The 20514-nt window shown below is 44.1% G+C and overlaps 1 protein-coding gene across 2 annotated transcripts in view; it reads left to right on the forward strand.

The window, feature by feature from the left end:
- Positions 1-20514, forward strand: part of Pkc53E (Protein C kinase 53E) — a 139615-nt gene that overhangs the window by 67096 nt on the left and 52005 nt on the right. For both annotated transcript variants that reach the window (XM_077634895.1, XM_077634894.1), the window contains exons 2-5: positions 4866-4897; positions 7979-8061; positions 11395-11506; positions 12599-12727. In XM_077634895.1, coding sequence (XP_077491021.1) covers positions 4866-4897; positions 7979-8061; positions 11395-11506; positions 12599-12727 — 356 coding nt within the window. The remainder of the gene's footprint in view (positions 1-4865; positions 4898-7978; positions 8062-11394; positions 11507-12598; positions 12728-20514) is intronic.

Raw genomic sequence — 20514 nt, forward strand, 5'->3', positions numbered from 1 at the left:
AGCAAGAAATGAACAGAACAAAATGAACGCTCTGCTCAGCGCCTGGGCCATAAATGCTGCTCTAAACCCGGGGCAGGCTGAGGGAGCTAGCTGTTGCCTTCCATATAGAACTGTACATCAGAATGTTATAAAAATGTTTTGTAAATTGCTCTAACGATATATGTTTAATAATTGGTTTTTGGGGAAAGGAAATGGCGCAGTATCTGTCTCATATATCGTTGGACACCTGAACCGCGCCGTAAGGGAAGGGATAAAGGAGGGAGTGCAGGAAGAGAGAGGTGCCGTAGTGGAGGTCTCCGGAATAATTCCTACCATCTGGGGATATTTAACCTGCACTGACACCGCACAGCACAGGGGCGCCTTAGCGAACACAGACTGGTGCTTCACCAACTTTAGCAGGGCAATGCGACGCGAGGGCTCCACAGCAACGTTGCCCCACAGTGCATGCCGTGCAACCTTAACCAAGTAGTGGAATCTAACGAAAGTCTAAGGGCGAGGGCCCACGAATGCGTTTCAGTGCCAATTCCGTGACTCTGTAGTTGCTCGATCTGCGTGTGATTGCCCGTGTCTCCGCAACTTCACGAAATTAATGCCGGGATGCCATTCTACGCTGTGAGAGAAATTCGCGACGGCTGATGTAGCTCACTGGATGGATGGGTGGATGGAAGAGAGGAGCGTCTCTTTTGAAACGGGGTGATGGCATGTGCCACCATGCTCTGCTTTTTTCTACGTTTGTTATTTAACTGTGCTATAAATTGGTCTTAAATACGTTTTCAGTCCTACACTTCTAACATGTAGCTCAGCTTTTGAGCCATCAATCTTCCATTCGGTGCAATTAGTCACATGATAAGTGGATGGATGGAGGGATGGAAGGTAGGAACGTCGCCTTTGAAATGGGGTGATGGCAGTTGCCACCATGCTCAGATTTTTCCCTTTATTTTTGTTTAACCGTGTTGTCATAGTCACAATTTTAGTTGTGCGCCCTCAGTCGCTGAATTTCACTTTGCATTGTCATAAGCGTACGTGGGGCGAATTTTGTAGCGATAGCTACATTACGGTAGCATTTCGAGCCTTCAGCGTGGCGGCGCGGCGCCCCGCCATGCCGTCACGTGGTTGGTTACGTGGTGTGCAGCAGCTGCCGGTGGCGCGGCGTCGTGGCTGATAACGTGGTTGGTCACGTGACCAAGTTCCACTCTGCCAGCTGTAGCTATCGCCTCACTCCAGGTTTAACCAGAGCTAAACCACCGCCAATTTTTTTTTTAAATCTTGGTTATTTAGCTTGACATACAGTATTGTGCGTTTTTATCGCTGACACTTTCAAAAATTTCCCCGCCTCAACCGCTGGCTCGTTTGCGGTGAAACTGCACACAGAGCTTGCGTATTATGGTAACTGTTGTATCGTAGCAAGTTTGACAATGGTACTTACTTAGTTCAGGCGCACATGATGCGAAAACGTAAGCGTCTACGAGAGATCGACGAGCCAAAACCCGCAGACGACGCTTTTTCGCTGAGAACCGGCAGTGGCGCCATCTGTTTTCGGCAGCGGAAAGCGTCACGACTAGGCCGCCGAGGCGAGCGTTGCAAGGAGCGCGGGCCCTTTGAATATGCCGTTCACCATTTGCGTCTGCTTCAACTGAAGCGCTTACAACATTTTCGGCTAATTGAGCGGAAAAATATCAAAACAACTGATTTAAAGAGGCGAGCCCGCGCTCCTTGCAACGCTCGCCTCGGCGGCCTAGTCGTGACGCTTTCCGCTGCCGAAAACAGATAGCGCCACTGCCGGTTCTCAGCGAAAAAGCGTCGTCTACGGGTTTTGGCTCGCCGATCTCTCGTAGACGCTTACGTTTTCGCATCATGTGCGCCTGAACTAAGTAAGTACCATTGTCAAACTTGCTACGATACGAAAGTTACCATAATACGCAAGCTCTGTGTGCAGTTTCACCGCAAATGAGCCAGCGGTTGAGGCGGGGAAATTTTTGAATGTGTCAGCGATAAAAACGCACAATACTGTATATGATCCGGGAGCAGTGCAGCGTTCTTTGCATGGAAACAGCGCAGCAGACGGGACCAAGAAAGGAAGACACAAACACGGGCGCTGCTGCGCTGCTGCCCGTCGGCTGCGCTGCTCAAAGCGTGCGCACGTGGGAATGTTTAGCGACTGCACGAGCCAGAGATCCGGGTAAAAGGGCAGTGCGCGGATCCCACCGTCGCTTCGACGCTAGTCAGCACTCTATAATATATCCGTGCGTCGGCTGTTCGATACCCGAGCCGGCACGCCGCTCGCTCTGGCCCCGAGTCGTGCGAACGCGTCGCTCCCCGCGCGCTGTGTACGTGAGTTGCCGGTGCGTGGCGCGTCTGTCTGTACACCTTCCCCGCGCGCCTAACGAAGCGTCAATGCGCGCCGCTTATTTATGGGTCGCAGCTGTTGCGTGGCGCGGCCAGGAGGTCCGCGGGCTTGCGTGCGGCGGCGATCAGAAAGACTGCCCCCGGCTCGTGTTCTTGGTCCGCCCATGCAAATGCTCTAGCCGGCGAGGCTTGCGAGCTTCATTCGGAAGCCCTCCTGGCCCCTCGCACACGAGCTCTTCGAAACCCATTGTACGGGGTTCCCTGTCACTGCGGTGTCGTATGAGACGGCACGGTTAAAGGCAGTTGATGTAAGGGTATTGTCGAAGAGAACAGGTTGCCGGAAGACATGTCTAAAGCGTGCCAGGGTTGTCAGTGGCTGAAGTACGTGCTGCGGGCTTTTATTAAGAAGGGGTGAGCTGTCAGGACAGAGTGAGCCTTGCCAGGTGGCCACAATACCTGAAAAGTGAGGTGTTAAGATTTGGGACAAAGATCTGTGCAACGTGTGACAGAAACAGGTCATACGGTCTTCTATAGCTGTTGCCACTTTTGAACACTTGCTTTCTAAATCATTGCCTGCAGTGGCTTGTTTCTCTTTTTTTTTTTCAGAACTGCAGGCGATTGATGTCTCATCCACTCGTGCCTTTTTAAGTGAACGCCACTATTCAGACAACCATGCATAACAGTAATTAAGGTTCAACAGATAAGCAATAAAGATTGCTCAAATATATGGAATACGAATGTTGCTGGTTTTTATCGTTGATAACTAAAGATCCTGGTCGTTATGAGCTGAGTCGCCCTTAAAAAATGACAGATGCAGAGATACCAGAAAGAAGGGAAGAAGCGTTGCTGTGACAATATATTCAGTCCTTGAATATGTTTTTCTCAACCTCAGGGGCAAGGGAGTGATTGTTTGCATTTCATGGCTAGTGGTGCTTGTTAGGAAATCGTAGTTTTCTTTGAAAGCCTGATGACGTGCACCAGCTGGGATATGTTGATGTGGTTCAAAGTGGCACAGTGAACAAATTAAGGTTTAGTGTGAGTCACATGAAACAAAAACAAATGGCAATATAATTGTTGTGTAATTTTAATTCAGTACAGCACTTAAGCCAGCCTGCCTTGAGCTGGAATCGCAACAAAAGAAAACAGCAGTTATCAGTTCTTTTATGCCTCGCGTAACCTATGCTGAACATTGACTTCACACACATTTTGTTGGTGAAACCGAAACAGCATGAGAGATGATATGCAATTATAAATTTATTGGTTGCAGGTGAATACGAAGTGATCATCTCTTTATACTAATGTCTTGCACAGCATTGTGAAGAAAAACACTGCACCAATATTTGGTGCCTGTACTCGTTTAAAAAAAAAACGGAGCTTTTATAAATTGCAAGCAACAAAAAGGAAATGTTTTTCACAAGCAAACTGTGATCATAACGATCATTTTTTTTTTCTTCGTGGATCTGAGTCTGGACCACTTCGCTAGCCACTTGCAGTCAGTGATCACTGTCCCTGACATATTCTACAATCAGATGGCAGCAAAAAATATTTCACCCATTAACTTCCAGCTCTAAAGTTCTTAGCGATGTCTTGCTCCGGAACAAGGGCTAGCAGAGCCAAAAAGAGTGAAATTACTGAACAAAATTTCTATTACATTCCAGCATTTGTAACCAAGGAGCTACAAAGGAGCTAATATCTCAATATATATTTTGTGTTCTGTGCCATGCTGCGCACTTACTGTTTCAAGCGGAAGTACTTCGGTGCAGCAGCAGAATAGATCGAGCTTTAGTCTGTCAGAATTTACTCCTTTAACAATAATTTTCAAGTGTGAGGTGTTTTCAGTTGCTCATCTCTGCCAGGTGACTTTAACACGGTTTATATACGCCCTCGCTCTGTGACAGCAACTTTTGCCAAACATTTCTCTTGTGTGACACCGCAGCTGCTCTCAGCGTGAAGTTTCTAATCTTGCTCCTTTGGAAGTTGAATGTGTCAGAGGAAAATCATTCGTTGTATTTTTTAAGGCACTGGTTTCCGCACAACAAAACTTGTTGAAAATGACTGGAGAGGACCAGGTGGGAAGCTCACTTTATTTTTACGTGCTCTTTATGCTTTTTTCACGAAGAGCTTTTTTATTTGCCACCATTTCATATAGAAAAAAAAGGTCTACAACAACCTTCTGGGCTTGTTAAGAGTATGAAGAACCATTTCTCACACGCATACACAAAACATGGACCTATTTCAAAGTATTGTGTGGTTGCATAATTTGATAACCGAAATTATTTGAGAATTTGCTTCATGTGAGGCTTAGCTTGTCAGTGTATACCGTTTTAAATTCACTTGATTTGTTGTTTCTGTATGTCACTCATTTTGTTGTTGACTGTGATTGTGTTATCAACATGTGCAGTAGAAAATAGCAGGAAGCAAACCATTCTTTATACATATTAACCAAATGTTCAAATAAAGGCCTGTTTCATCGAAAAAAAAACAAACAGTGATTGCCGTCTTTCGTTTGACTTTTGCAGGGGCTTTGGGAAGCAGGGATACCAGTGCCAAAGTGAGTACCAGTTGATCTTGCACATTCAGTCTCATTAAAAAGCAGCGCAGGTCCCTCGTTAAGTGTGCCTTGTTAACCTGGAGTGGCATAATATGACAGTTTGCGTTGGTCTAGTTTAGCGGCCTTCAAACTATGGCCCACGGACTTTGTTCTGGTCCTGCATCTCGTTTTTTGTTTGTTCTTTTTTTGCTAATGCACATGCTAGAAACATATTGTCATATGAGTAGACAAGAGAAGGGAAAAGAGGGGTTCATTATATGACGTGCATGACTGAAGCCAACAGTCACCAAAACAAAAAAAAAGTGTGCTATGCTCTTTGGTTCCGGGGACTGTTGGCTTCAGTCATATTTATAATTATTATAATTGGTTTTTTGGGGAAAGGAAATGGCGCAGTATCTGTCTCATATATCTTTGGACACCTGAACCGCGCCGTAAGGGAAGGGATAAAGGAGGGAGTGAAAGAAGAAAGGAAGAATAGGTGCCGTAGTGGAGGGCTCCGGAATAATTTCGACCACCTGGGGATCTTTAATGTGCACTGACATCGCACCATAGCTTGTTTTCTAGAAGAGTTTGTTTTTCATTAATCATTTATGACTTGAAAGTAACAAAATGTGGCGCTTTTTGGGGAAAGAAAATGGCGCAGTATCTCTCAAATATCGTTGGACACCTGAACCACGCCGTAAGGGAAGGTATAAAGGAGGGAGTGTAAGAAGAAAGGTGCCGTAGCGGAGGGCTCCGGAATAATTTCGACCACCTGGGGATCTTTAACGTGCACTGACATCGCACGGCGCACGGGCGCCTTAGCGTTTTGCCTCCATAAAAACGCAGCCGCCGCGGTCGGGTTCGAACCCGGGAACTCCGGATCAGTAGCCGAGTGTCCTATCCACTGAGCCATCGTAGCGGGTAACAACAAAATGTGGTGCAAGATCATTCTGGAGCTGTGCATTACTGACTTAATTGTTTTATATATGTAAGGTGTTTCTGCTCTTATGACTTCTGGCAGAATAGCTAGCTAGCCTAGAGCAATGAGAAACTTAAACTGAAAGCTGATTTTCCTGGTAGATTCAGCCACTCTGATGTCATATGCTTCTTTAAGCTGAACGAACTGTTTATAACAACGTTTATAGATACACGTTGGTAGGGAAGTCCTCAAAATTCACAGCGAACTGACTGTGGGGAAATACATGTTAGTACTGTTGGAACAAAGCTAAATTAGCAACTGCTATTTAATCATTGTTTCCAGTAAAAATTTGTTCTATGGCTCTTTCTGACTGTGTTGGCGAGAAAATTGCATTTAAAAAACAAAGGCCGCCACCGTCTGGAAGACGTTAGAGTAGCGAGCGTTAGCTGTATGGTTTACTAGATGAAGAAAGTGAAGAACGCGCCGCTCGTGTCGAGAAACGGAATGTAACACCCTTTGAAACGGGGGATTGCCACGATGCTCTACTACGCGTGCACGCACACTGCCTAGGGAACGATCGCCGCCTAGCGCCATCTATCAGAGAAATTACGATGCATGTCTACCCATTGTCGAGTTGCAGCCCCTCAAGATATGCCCCAAACAGAATTTGCTTCATTTGGGGGGTCCAGGTGGGCCTAGAATCCGGCTTGCGGTGCGATATGGTAGCGCTTCAATTAATAATTTCAAGTATAAAATGTCTACCTATTATTTAATTGTGGTTTTATTTCTATAGCACAACCCATATGGTTCTATTTGCCTACCAAATTCGGTATAAAACTGTCCCCGGATGGGTGCCCCTTGTTTTCGGAGTATATTATAGCGGAATGAATGTATCCTGATATCTGATTTAATATCTGCTGCTGATCCTTGGACCCAAGATATTAAACTTACTTTTGGAATATGGCGGAGTACTAGACGCATTCTGGCACTGGTCGGCCCGGTATCGCACTGCCTCCGGGATCGGCCCGGGGCCTATGGACCTATTAGCGCGCTGCGCCTTTTCTTTCTATCTTTGCTTTCCTATCCTTTAACTCTCCTACTTTCAGCACGCGGCAGCGAGCGTGGCTCGGCTTGAGCCAGTAGGCAGGCCCGTGCACTTTCCTTTCGTCCTGTCAGCAGCAGCAGCAACGAATGTATACATGCATAGCGGTCCCGTAACAGGAGTTTTCCTACCCGTTCTAGGATTTTTTTTGGTGAGGGAAAGAAAGGGATGAGAGGGCGCAACCAATTTTAATAGCCGCCATCTTAGACTCGAGAAACCGAAACTATGCCGCCATTTCTTTCCCTGACGTCATAATCACATAGTTCCACCTCCATCCACCATAGTGGACCGTGACGTCATCATTGGCACGCGGCAGGTGGTTGTTTCTACATTTATATTGTAGATGGCGCTACAAGTCTCAATGAGAGATGCGCTGTTTTATAGTTACGGCCACAAATGGCGCTTTGATCTCAAGGTGGTAGGAGACCTCACGAAATCTCGAAACGTGTTGTGTAGTTGCTGCCACAGATGGCGCTGTGATCAAAGGTTGTAGCAGACCCCACGAAATCTTTAAAATCATCCCACCACTTCATTCAAGCTCTTGACGTCGTTGCCAAAAAGAACGAGTTGCCACCGTTTCGAAGTGAATGGCCGTGTAGAGTGGCCTCTGGGGTCCATGCCCAAATATGCATTGATGCACACATTTTACTTGAAAAATTGGCCAGTGGGCGACAACTGTATTTAGCTTTTTTTGTTCTTTTCCAGCTTATAAAAGCCCCGTTCTCAATGAGAGTAGTCTCTTTGTGATTAGAAAGTGGTACCATATTGATACAAGTCAGCTTCTATATCTCCTCAGTGGAAAGTAAAGGTGGTGTTGTCTAACCGGGGTTAGAAGCCACAAGTTGATCTGCTTACCAGTACAGCAGTTAGTGACTGCTTCATTGCCTTTACTGTTGTGTCAATGAATTTCTTGATTGCTTAGTGGCTGGACTGTAGGCAGTAATCGGCCATTCTTACACGCAAAAGATGAAGATGCGAGGATCAGGCTTCGTTGTTGGAAGGATTAAAGTTGCTGCATCCTTTATTCTTCTGTGTTGCTTTGATGAAGGGGCTCATGGGATTTCTGTTACTTTCACAGTATGCAGCTTCGTGGTGCACAAGCGATGCCACGAGTTCGTCACCTTCAAGTGCCCTGGCAAGGACAAGGGTGTCGATTCAGACGTGAGTGCATGTGCATTTTCTTTTGCTCGCAATACAACGAGGTCATGCATTTACTGATGTCGTTGGAGAGGTGTGCTTGCAGGCTTTAAGGCCACATGTACTCCGAAAAAATATGTCCCACTTTTGATTTTGGTCACTGTCTGCCAGCGGCATGGAAACATTTAGCACTGATGGTAGACTGTTATGTTGATAATGCCTTCTAGGGATGGAATGCTCAACTGTAATTGGACGCCTTTCTTTCAGGATTTATTCTTTGCCATCGTGCCAAGGCTGGGTTACTGCTTCCTCTGTGTTCAGTCTCTGGATAACGATATTTTACTACTACATTTAGACAATGCCAGGACTTTTGCAGTAGTGTGATAATTGTTCCATTTTTCTGGAAGTCCATTTCGAGTGTTGAAATATTTAGCAGTCAAACACCCCAGGCCTGTCTTGCTTCTTTTTGTTGAGTCATGGGTACACTCTTAACATAATAATTTTGTCTACTGTACCAACAGCTAGAGCACATTTATTTCATTTTTACCTACAGTGCCCTGCAGTGTTGCAGGGGTGGTATAGGGACATTATGCAAACAGTAGCAAAGTGAAAAGCACAGCCATAAAGCAGGCTGCATTACAAGGTCGTCAGTAGAATGACTAAGTGTGTTGTGCAACATGAAAATGAATGTGTACTGCATAAGAAGCATCTCATAGCAGTCACTTCATCCAAAATTAACACAGTGGTGCCCTAGTGGCTTAATTGAGCATCTGCTTTGTATGTGGAAGGTGCAGGGTTCGATCCCCAGTGCCATGGGAGGGTATCCACTGGTTTCCAGCGCATACAAGCTTTTCCCTGCCCGGGTGGTCAGCTTTTCTGGGGCGAAATGCTTGAAAAATGGCTCTTTTGACCCCACATCGAGGAGACCAACATGCTTCATGATGTGGCACTCTTAGGCCAAAGTTGCCCTTGCGCCATCAAGATCCATCACCATTCATTCATTCATTCGAAATTATCCAGAGTGTGCTTCGGGTGAGGGTATTATTCAAGAGAAGGAGGTGCACGAGGCAAAAAATATAACATCTTACCAGGGAAAATCCATTATAAAAAGTGGTGGCAGCAGAGAGCAGTCAGTACCAAATAAATTCCAACAAAATGTTGACTGGTACGTGGAAGATGAGTAGTTCAGAAATTTGGTGAAATCGGACAATATGACAAACGCAGTGAGAAATGTTCTCAATGTTTTCTTGGAAGTGCTTCACGTCGAGCTTTTACAGTTACATGCAGATATTAAAGATGCCAGTACTAAATATCGACTAGCTCTTCCATCTGTAACACTAAGAGCCAATGAAGTCTAGTATAATAGGCCTTCATGGGTGTTGATTTCAATGTGCAGTGACATTTCTTGGAAAACAGTTTGCTTGCCTGTTAGTTGCTTCAGGTGGGCAGCTTTTCCCAACCATGGTTTCACTGCATTCTTCTCATCTTCATCAATATGTAGCCTGGCTTGTGGTTATGGTTTATTGTTTAAAGCTGCTGTTCTTTCACAGATGCGTCTAGTCTTAAAGGGCAATTGAAGAATTTTTAGAATTCGACGAGCTTAAAGGGGTTATAGTGCAAAACTTGCGGGTAAAGCTTGTAAAGTCTTTTTGTTGCAGTATCCAAAATGGTGATGTAATCACTGAATAAAGGTGCGATGGTGTTCAGGCTTCTCCGCAACACAGAGTTGAGCGGCACAGTGATGACATGCATGGCGGCACTACATTTCGAGCGAAGCAACATTTCCTTGAAGGAAGAAAACCAACTCCACTGAAGGTAAAGCTCACAAAGCTTTGTTTGGTGGCATTGGACAGTGCACAGCAGGATTTGAGCAACAGCGGAAGTCTGAAAGTCTTGGCAACAATGATGGGACGTAAACAGACTTCTCTGCACCGCTCTATTGCAGGCAGAAGAAGCCTGAAGGTATTGCGGTTTTAATCGGCAGCTGTACCACCATCATAAGTGCTATTACAGAAATGCTTGGCATGCTTTACCTAGAAGCTTCATGCATTCGAACCCTTGAACCTTGTCGAATTCTTAGGAAATATTTCAGCTTCCTTTTAAGTGTGTCTCTAAAGGAAAGAAACAGTTCAAGGCCGGAGGAAGTGTTTGGTCCATAACATTCACTTTTTTTTTTGCAGCGCTACAGTTCTGAAGCTGTCATTCATGAGCTGGTAGACTGAGTTTGTGTTACTTGATTTTAAACTGGCTGTGGCATTTATTCTTGTTGCTGTATTATGGCGGTGCTGATGTACTGGTGAATATAAAATACACTGGAAACAGAGTACGGACAATGCAAAAATACATAGGCAAATAAACGAGCATGTAGGCATGAGAAGAGGACTAATCAGCATCTAAAGGAACCGTAGTACAAGATTAAAATGCATTCAGGTGAATACATTTCCCACTTGATCTACTGCCACAGTGCTGATACTATAGCGGTGAGTTCAGCCTGAGGCCTTGTTGTTAAATAATTTCCTTTCAACTCTTTGATCGGGGTGCTTCGCTGTACTAAGGAGCTCCTGCAGAGGTCGTCATGATTACACACGTGTGAAATTAAACTTAATACTTCTGGCATGCTGTTTTGAGTGTTCCAAGTTCACATTAAGTTTCAAAATTGATGTCTGAGCTCTGTTGAGACATGTGCTGGAAGTACGGTAGCAGTGATGAGTTCGCAATTTGTCCCTCTGGTGCCAACACTGAATTAAGTACATGTTCATCGCGAAACAGTTTTGGTATATGGAAATAGCACAGCATACAAAGGGACAAAGACGAGACATGTGAGAATGCTGTTTTGTGCCTTCGTTCTTGTGTGTTGCGCTGTTTCCATGTGCCATGTTCAACCAACTAGCCCAGTTGTCTATGCTAGTGCAAAATTCCAAATTTTTGGAAGGAAACCTACAGTAGCTTGTTTCATCCCTTAACTGATATTGATATGCTTTTTACTTTGAAATGATAACCGTCTTTGTGAACTTAGAATCTTGAGCGAGGAGACTGGAACATATATGATGATGAACCACTCCTAAAATGACTGTGCAAAACAAAATAAAAAATAAAAACACCTGTAAGAGTTCTGCCTGTGTGCAAAACCTGTTGTTTGTGCAGTCATTTTGTGCACTGCTCTTCACTGACAGCGGTCAGTCCGTGTTGACAGAGGTAGCCGGCCCACAGACGTTCGTTGCCGCATTCTGTTTTGGATTATATCCAATCATAGGGGTTCATGGGGAGCGGATGTGTTCATAAAAAGAGAAGAGAAATGGTTGCTAGACTCGACACCATGGCAGTGACGTTTTAGTATTGCCCTCCCTTTTGTCGCAGGATGCACGCACGAAGCACCAGTTTCAAATACAGACATACACCAGCCCGACGTTCTGCGACCACTGTGGCTCACTGCTATACGGGCTCATCCACCAGGGCTTAAAATGCAAAGGTGAGTGCAGGTGGCAACTCGCTATCATCCTTACCATCAACTGGATTAACTTCTTGGCAAAATCAAGGCCCTTTGTCCTGGTCTGGCTGCCAGCAGATTTCCCAATCTCAGCTCTCCATCTTTAGGTCCATTCACACTTGCAAGTCTTAGATGTTGTGCGACCTTGTAGGTGAAAAGCTACAGTCGCTAGGTAGTCTGATACTGCTAGATTTTCCAGCCTTGCTACTGACAGTTTTGCAAATTGCTAGACCAATCAGTGTGCTCCAGAAGCGAAGAGCTTGTTCCACATCTGTCTACTCGTTGGCAGGCCAGTAACAGTCAAGACTGACAACTCTGGTTGCGAACAAGGCCAGTGCAGGGAAATGACCTGCGGATCAAGCTTGATGGTGTGAACATTAGTATTGTCGAACCACTACTTGATCGAAAGTTGCAGCCAGCCCTATGCCCTTTGCGACTCGCAAGTGTAAATGAGCCTTTATTCTCTGATATTGTAGTCTTTCCCTTATCCTTGTGCCCACTGTGTTAACCTTGCAGGCGATAGGTTCCCTTCTCCACACGACATGTCCTGCTGAAGTCCATTTCCATCCCAATTTCAGCGAGGGTGTGGTTAGCTAGAATGCATAGTCCAGAAACAGCAAGTGAGGCGTTTTTTTTAATATGTGCCCATGCTTCAGCAGCTGTCACATTTACGAATTCTAAGATGAGCAGTATGCTGTGGGATATTAGTTCGAAAAAACACGAAGGTGAATGGTGGGGAAAAATGCTTTCCGAGACTAGTGAAGAGCAAAAAGAAACAAACAATTTATGCAAAGTGTTTAGCGTTTGCAAATATAAGCTCCTTTGAGCTGAGCTACAATGTTGTCACTTTCTATTCAGCAAAGTGCAATTTTTTACTTAAATTTAAATGCGAGGTGTCGGAGACAGATGACACCGTACTAATTTGTGCTCCATTGCCTTGCTTTGCACTTTTATTCTGTTTTACTTTTTTAAGACCATGAACCAGTCAGTCCGAACAACTGGTCAGAGTGTAACATGTGTCAAAGATTGTACTTGTGTGACTGAAAGTGGGCACATGCACTTATGTACATGCAGCATGCGACATGAACGTCCACAAGCGGTGCCAGGAGAGTGTGCCCAATCTCTGCGGCTGCGACCACACAGAGCGCCGGGGGCGCATACACCTCAAGGTGTCGGCCACGCCCACGCGGCTCAGCTGCGAAGGTGCTCGCACGCCTCTTCTCCATTCGTGTGCTGCCACCTCGTATGATACTTGAGGTCACCTCTGGGGGGTGTGCTTGGGAGATCAATGCATGCACGTGCGAGGGAGAGGGCTTTGTGCGGGACGTCCAGCTAGGAAATTGTGGGCAACAGAATTGAAAATTTGCCGACCTGTCTTTGCCATTGGGAATTGGACCTTTTAACTTTACTAACTACGAATATTCTGCTTTGCATCTGGGCAGCTTCTCCTGCTGTTTTTTGATGGCTTGCAGACAGAAGTAGCACCTGTAAGCTTTGCCGTCAGTCGTCTGATGGGATAAGTCTGTTGGCAGTTTGGACTTTTGAATGTTCAGTTTTTCAATTTCTTGCCAACAGATGACACTATAATGTCTAGACATTCAAATTTTGGACCTGTTAACATGCTTTTAAACACTGCATACTTGGCAACCTTCACTACAGTACAATTACTGTGGTGTCAGTGCCACTAAAGAACCCCAGGCGGACTAAATTATCCGGAGCCTTCCACTACAGCATCATTCATAGCTTCAGTCACTTCTGGGACGTTAAAGCACCATAAAACTAAACTAACTACAGTACAATTACCTTAACTGGCATGTGTAAGTCAGTTTATGAGTTGATGAGCTCTCCCTGCCCAAAAATTAAAAAAAAGACCTCTCCTTGCAGCTGGCCAAACAGGGTTCTTGGGTAGCTAGGTTAAGCAGAGCAACAGTACAAGATGCCATTTCACTTGAGCATCTTGGCATCAATTAAACCACGGTTCCACTGGATATGGTGGTGGGGGCAGGGTTGCCTAATGATTCAAGCGACCGACCATAGCCTTGTTTTGCAGGGTGATGCTCCCCATGATGAAAGGCATAAGCCAGCGGAAGAAAGCCACTGCACTTATTTTCTCAGCTCCTATTGCATATTGACTGGAAATTTGTTTTTGAGGATATTTGTCTGTGAGGTGCCCTGCATTCTCCAAGGTCTCTCACGATGGAAAAGGAGGTGTCCTTCCGCTTTTTTTTTAGTTCGCTTTAGGTACTGCCGCTAATGGCAGTAGTAATAGACGTGGTGGTAGTAGTGGTGGTTCGGTGGTTATAGTAATGGTGATAGTACTTATATGTAGTAGTTCACTTTTCTATTTAGTAGTATCTTATACTCCTGTTAGATGATTTCATTTAGTAGTCTGTTTCTATTTAGCAGTAGATTGCGGTTCCATTTAGTACTAGTACTATTTAGAGCACATTATAGCTGTGATGACTTGCTGCAAGCTTGAGTAATGAAGTCCTTGGAGTTACTTGTGCTTTTTGGTGTTAGTGCAGAATGTTGCCTATTGGCATGTTCAGATCATCTTGGCACAGTGCAGCTATAGTCCTTGAGCTGAAATTTCTCTCTGCCAGCCTTTCTAATAGTTTGATGAGGCTTGCTTTCTGACAGAAAGACCGCTTCGTACATGTTGACAGGTCCATTGCAATTGCATGTTTTTGGGTTGGTTACTTGCTGAATACTAATCAGCTTTTCCTTCCCATAAAGGACTTCACCCTTTCTTGAAAGTTCACTCTGTTGAGGACTGCTCCAGAAGGCTTCTTTTTATCTTGAGCTGTGACATTTGCAGCAATATTCATAGCTTTCACTTATTGCACGTTCTTGTATCTCTAGTATTTTTTTTGTTACTGGTTTTTGTTTTTGGACATTGTCTTATTGGCTGTCTCAGGCATATTAGTATCTGTCTGGGGTTTCAATGTTTGCATTTAATTTCCTTGTTCTCAGCTTTTTAAGAGGACTTTCATTTTACCTTTGTCATTGCGAGATAAAACAGGTGGCTAAGTTGTGTTTGCAGCTTAAGGAATTTTACTTACCATTAAGAGACTGCGAAAGTGAGTTGCTTTGTTACTATCACTTTTATATTCAATTCCGGCAGCTGTAGACTTTAAGGACGACAGACATGGAGTGATTTTCCTGTGAAAAAGTGGCGAACAGCCATCCGGTGTTATCCGTTTGGCAGCTAATAGCTGTTCGCTGTCGATCAAGCCGAGCTAGATATGTTCGCCGTGCGTACAGCTGCTTGATGCAAGCGGCCAATGCAGTTGTCAGCGTGGACCAATCAGGGCGCGACCGCGCCTTGACTTCCGTCCACCTCTACATGCCGCTGTACGTTCGGGCAACATGGTTGCGCCCATTAAAGTTACGCCTCTTGCTTCACCAATTCATCCTTGCCACTGCACTGTGTTTAGCATGAAAAGTGCACAGAAGTCTCGCTTTGTCTTAAGATGCCCGGACCACAAAATTTTACCAATGAAGCTCGCTAAATTTTCAGACTGGTTTTGGATTTTTTAGAGCTGCTAGGCTTAGCCAGTATGCATTATTTGATGTTGGAAAGCATGGGAGGTTCAAACAGGTTTAATGATTTTGGTTCAGAAAGGAGTTACAAAGAATAATTCATCCTCTTTCTCGCCACTGAATAAATAATTGCTTTATTATGAATACAAAGCTACTTTCTTTTTAAGCATTTTACTGAATATATAGAATCTCACAGTTTCTAGCAATGCTGAAATCAAAGTGGCGGCGGCCTGGTGGAGGTCACCTGTTTTTTTTCACTGCATGTGGTGCAGCATTGTGATGGCACGCCTTCGATTTGTGCGCTGGTGCTGGCTGTTCGAAGTTCGCGATGCAAGTTCACTCCATGTGGGTCGGCCTTCAACAAAACATGCTGAGGCTGCATAGCATAGCTTAGTGTTTGGTGTTCATATTTGTGAATTTGTGGTATACAGACCGTGGCTTCAAACACTTGGTGGCATTTACTATCTGTCATTCCAGAATACTCAGTGCAGCTTGTGCTTTTCTGTGCCAGCTGATGTATGGCGGGGCTGAATGGTTAGCTTTGGGTAGTTGGTAACTGAGTTCCTCCCTTTAGAACTTTGAAGATGCCTTAGAACTTTGATGTCAGGGTTTAAATGGGAAAATAGGAAGCTAGCTTCAATTGTCTATCCGTTGCTGCTCATCTAGACTGTGCCTGTCCCATGCCTTCGAGCATGTACTGTACAAGAATGTGCATGTTTCAAGTTTTGTACCTGGAAGAATGATTGCCTACGAGGTGTCAAATGTTGGGCCGCAAGCTTAGTACGATGAAGCTGCCTGCTGTGAGACTACTTTATGCATGTGTGATAAGAGGCACCCCAGAGTGAAGAAGTGATCATTCATTAATTGGAGCACTGTGTCTCGCGGTCTCAAGGAACCTAAGAAATATGAGTGCCCTTGGATAGAAACCTGCTGTAGAAAGGCAGGAAAACTGTTCCTCACTCAACTGGAGTAAAGGTGACCCTGACGTGAACTTGGTAGCTTTCTTGGAAAGATCAGTTGCTTAAGGTGTTGGAATAGTATTCCCAGTCTGATGTTTAGTTACATGTGCACTGAAAAAATAATAGAGCATTTAAATAAAAATTTTCGCTATTTCTTGTTATATACTGTATAGATGTCTAGATTCAGGCCGTATACGCCATATGTCGAGATTTATGGTGCAGGTCATAAAATGTTTGTCTGCCAAAGATGGTGCCCTATTCAGTCTTTCTTACTTTCACTCTGCTTTTGGCACATTATTCTGTTTGATCAGATGGAAGAATAAGCCCGCTGTAATCGTGGGTACCATCAGTTGGTAAGCAACATGGGTACAAATTCGTCACCCTGGTTTGACTGTGCTAATGGTCTCCATGTAGTACGTGAATTTGAATCTCAAATCATTAAGGCTAAGTGTTAAAACACATCATGATGATGTGCATGATCTACTGTAATGTGTTCTACTATGATACAGTAATCTGGGTTATTTTTCCAGTTGCTTTCATTTCTGCTGATTAAAATCAGTGGTCATTCTGACGTTGTACTCAAATCTTTCGGAACCTGTACACAAATACTCATTTTACAGCATTTATATTCAACAGGGGTCATTACCTCAGTCATTGGTGATACCTTGCATTACTGGATAATGTTTTAAGAGTCCATGGCATATCTTAGGCCCTTGCTACTGGCTGCATAGCTTGTATACTTATCTAATGTGAATTGCTGGAGCCTCTGTGTATTGTCATTAGGTTAAACCTTCCTCACTGTGTGTGTTCTAAAGCAAGATATGTGGATTGTGAAATTAGTGTAATACGTGACCCATATTAATTGTTCAAACGTTGAACTTTGTCATTAAAAACCTTAGTGCAGACATTACTGATTACTTTATAGTGAGAAGCCTAACCTTCTACGTTTCTGTTATTGAAATCTGCCAGTGAAGTAGACACATAATACAAGTCTTTCATCAAATAAATTTTATTCATTTAAGTTTAGGAAAACAATAGTGCTCAATGAAGTTTTTAGTAATGAAACTTTAGGTTCACTTCATGCCATAAAGTGTCCTTCTTTTGCAGTTCAGTTGCTTTTAGTATTTTTTAAGTGCAGTTCTGAGCTATCATGCGCTGTTCTTTTGTTTAGGGACTACTTGCAGGCTTGGCACAAATGAACTCACCCGATTTGATATCCTGCTGTTTTTTGCAAACCACACACACAAGATGCAAGATGCTGAGAAGCCATGTGTAGAGCAGTGGAATAAGAATAAACCCAAAGCTACAGCATTTCGTGTTTCACATTCATCACAGAATGTGCACTGACGTAGTAGTTATGCATTGTTTGCATACTTTGTAGCTGCTTAAATTGAATTGCCATCTTAGTGGCACCCTAATCTGTGCTTTTCAGTCTGCTAATTTAGCTGTTATTACACCTAAAGATGGAGGCGTGGCAGCACTGTCTCTCTGCCTCGTTTAATTGCAGGTGAATGAAGAGAGCTTATTAATTAAAAAAAAAAGGCTGGAGCATTCATTTGTGCTAAGTCTGTAAATGTGCAATTGCTGTATTTTTATGTTAACCCATTCTTTCGAATTATCTGTGTATTCCATTGCTACTGTGCTTTTTCCTGCATGTTCTCTATTTTCTTCTCTTTTTCACTTCTTTGTGGTATTCAGAGTAGCTCTTTTTTGTTGTTCATTATTTCAGTTTTTTAATCTAAGGCTGGTGGCAGTTTTTTTTCTCTTACTTTTGCAATTTTAAGAGGTCCCATTTCAGTGCCTCTGTTGCTTGTTTTCTTTGTGTTTGTATCGCTGAAAGACTGGAAATAAACTTTAGCTTCAAGAGCATGAGCCAGTGTAATGGTCTGATCAGGTGCATGGCTTTACCGCTGAAACTGGAGGCTGCTCACAATTAGTGCAGCTCGTCTTTGCACAAAGTTCGCACTAATGGTTAGCGCGGGGCTTGACTTGTCCTTTCAGGCTAGCCTTTCCATGTGAGTTCTTATGCCTATATCTATATCTTATGCCTATATATCCCAAAATTTACCTTCTCCTCCTTTCACAGCTTTCTTTCAAATCCTTTCTTTTACTTGTGATTGCAACCAATTTTGTCCTAAGTTGGATGCCTTGTGAGTAACAGCAGTAAACTGTTTTGTGCATCTCCTCCTCCTCAAACATGGATTTATTGTCGCATAGTCGGTTACTGCTGCCCGAGTGTTCAAGAATTACAAAATCTTGTATAAGGACATGTTCACTTAGTGTAAGCAAGGTCAAAATGGCATTAACTAGCTGGTACAACAGCCAGCACTGTGGTGGTGGTTTCTGAGCAGGATGCAGGTCTGGAGCACTGTGGCTTCATGCGACAGCTCTTGGCTCTCCATGGCGCTGTGTGCAAATTCCAGCTTGGATTTGGATAAATTTGGGTAAAAGTGTAATTCTCATTGTTTGGATAAGTGTAATTCTCATTATTACAATTTCCTTGTGAACACATTGGCACAAGGCAGAGGTCTCCCAGAAATCTGAGGTGGAAAGCCAATGGGCCCCAATTAGAATTCTCAATTTTTCAGGAGGGGCTGGGCAGTTAAACCCATTTGGGTCCAATAGGTATACCATTGGAGTTAATTTGCGAGCAGTTTGGTCTGGTTGTTTGACCAATTATTTCCAGTTGGAGGGCCGCCGTGGTGGCTGAGTGGTTATGGCGCTCGGCTGCTGGCCCGAAAGACGCGGGTTCGATCCCGGCCGCGGCGGTCGAATTTCGATGGAGGCGAAATTCTAGAGGCCCGTGTACTGTGCGATGTCAGTGCACGTTAAAGAACCCCAGGTGGTCGAAATTTCCGGAGCCCTTCACTACGGCGTCTCTCATAGCCCGAGTTGCTTTGGGACGTTAAACCCCCATAACCCATTTCCAGTTGGAAGCCCAATGGGTGGCAGAGACAGAACTGGATTTTGGCCAGTTAGTTTTAGTACGAAAATTTCCAAATGGATCCTTTTTTTTTTTTACTTGGCAGGGATGCCGCAGAGTTCTGGCAACCTTTTGCATGATCTCTACCTTGCTAGAGAAACAGACTATCTTCAGCCAATGAGTTTCCTGACCTCGAGTGACGGACATCTTGCGCAATTACATTAGTTGTACACAACTGGACCACTCCTCTTGCATTGCCAGCTTACAGTAAAGTGCATTCGAAGGAAACCTTTTTCTTAGCTTTTGCTGATGCTTTGCACTGTGCTCCCAAGTCCTCTCCTGAGCTGTTGCTGCTACAGCTAGCATGGACTTCGTAATGCCTCAAATTGTAGTGACACTTTCTTTGAGCTTGGCTGCGCATCTCAGTGGTTTTAGAAGTCGTCAGGCTACAAAAGGACGATGTTCAAGCCTGAAGGGGTGCTTCTCTGGAGGTCATCCGACCAGACAGTCTCCCACTGGGCAAGACTTGCTGTTGTGACGACCATGGAGGCTCCTCTGCAGACCCTGCCTTGCTCTGCAACATAAGATTGTCCACGGTGGCACTGTCGCTGGTGCGAGGCAGAAAGCCCCCGAGGTTCATGTAGCATTTGATGCTTCGATTGGGTGTCATGGACATCAGTGTGAATCTGTATATAATGAGCTGCTTTTGTTGTCTCCTTTGCATTCATGTAATTATTAATCTTCTTGAGACTTGATGAGACTCCAAGGGTGAATTTAAAGGGGCAGCTTTTGAAGGTGTTGTTTGATGGTTGGTCATACTTTCACAGAGAATTTCTTGGACTTCTTTTCTCGAAAATAAACGGGATCCAGTTTGGTTTCCCACATAAAATATCCCACTTGTGGCAGGGGACACAGCTGCCTTCTAGGGCAACCCATTAAATGCACCCTTAGTAGCAGATTGTCTTGCTGTATATATTCAACTGGAGACTGAGGAGTAGAACCCAGTGCTTGAACAGAAAATACCAAGAAGCCTTAACATTTTCACCTTTTTGACTGATGCTCCTTTAATGACTCAACATTTGTTGCACTTTGGGAAATGCTGTTGCAAAGAAAATGAAGAAAAATAAACTTCTTGATGTATCCGTGGCTTTAATTTTCAGTGAATGTTAAAGCTTTGGCACTAGTTTTTCACTTGTTGAACTTGCACATGCTATACATCTTATTGGGAAGTCTACAAAACCTCTTTCACTTACAAAAACATAGCTGCAGATTCATCTTGCTGCCTTCTGTGCATGTGGTCACAACTAGTACTCGTTGCTCATGCAAGCCTAACGACATAATTATTAAATTTGAATCTGAAAATGACAGCTTGAATTTAAAGCTAGTGAAAATGGGAAGCATAACTTGCCAGATCTCTAGTATGACTTCCCTTAACATTTGGCACTTTCAGCATGGTCAACTACCCATGCCACCACCTCTTGGTTTTGTTGTTTTTTCAAGAAGACCCAACAATTGTTAAATTTATATTCAGAAGTAATTGCAGTGTTGAACGCCTTTGTACATCT

This window comes from Amblyomma americanum, chromosome 8 (genome assembly GCF_052857255.1).
Source record: "Amblyomma americanum isolate KBUSLIRL-KWMA chromosome 8, ASM5285725v1, whole genome shotgun sequence".
NCBI classification, from domain to species: Eukaryota; Metazoa; Arthropoda; class Arachnida; order Ixodida; family Ixodidae; genus Amblyomma; species Amblyomma americanum.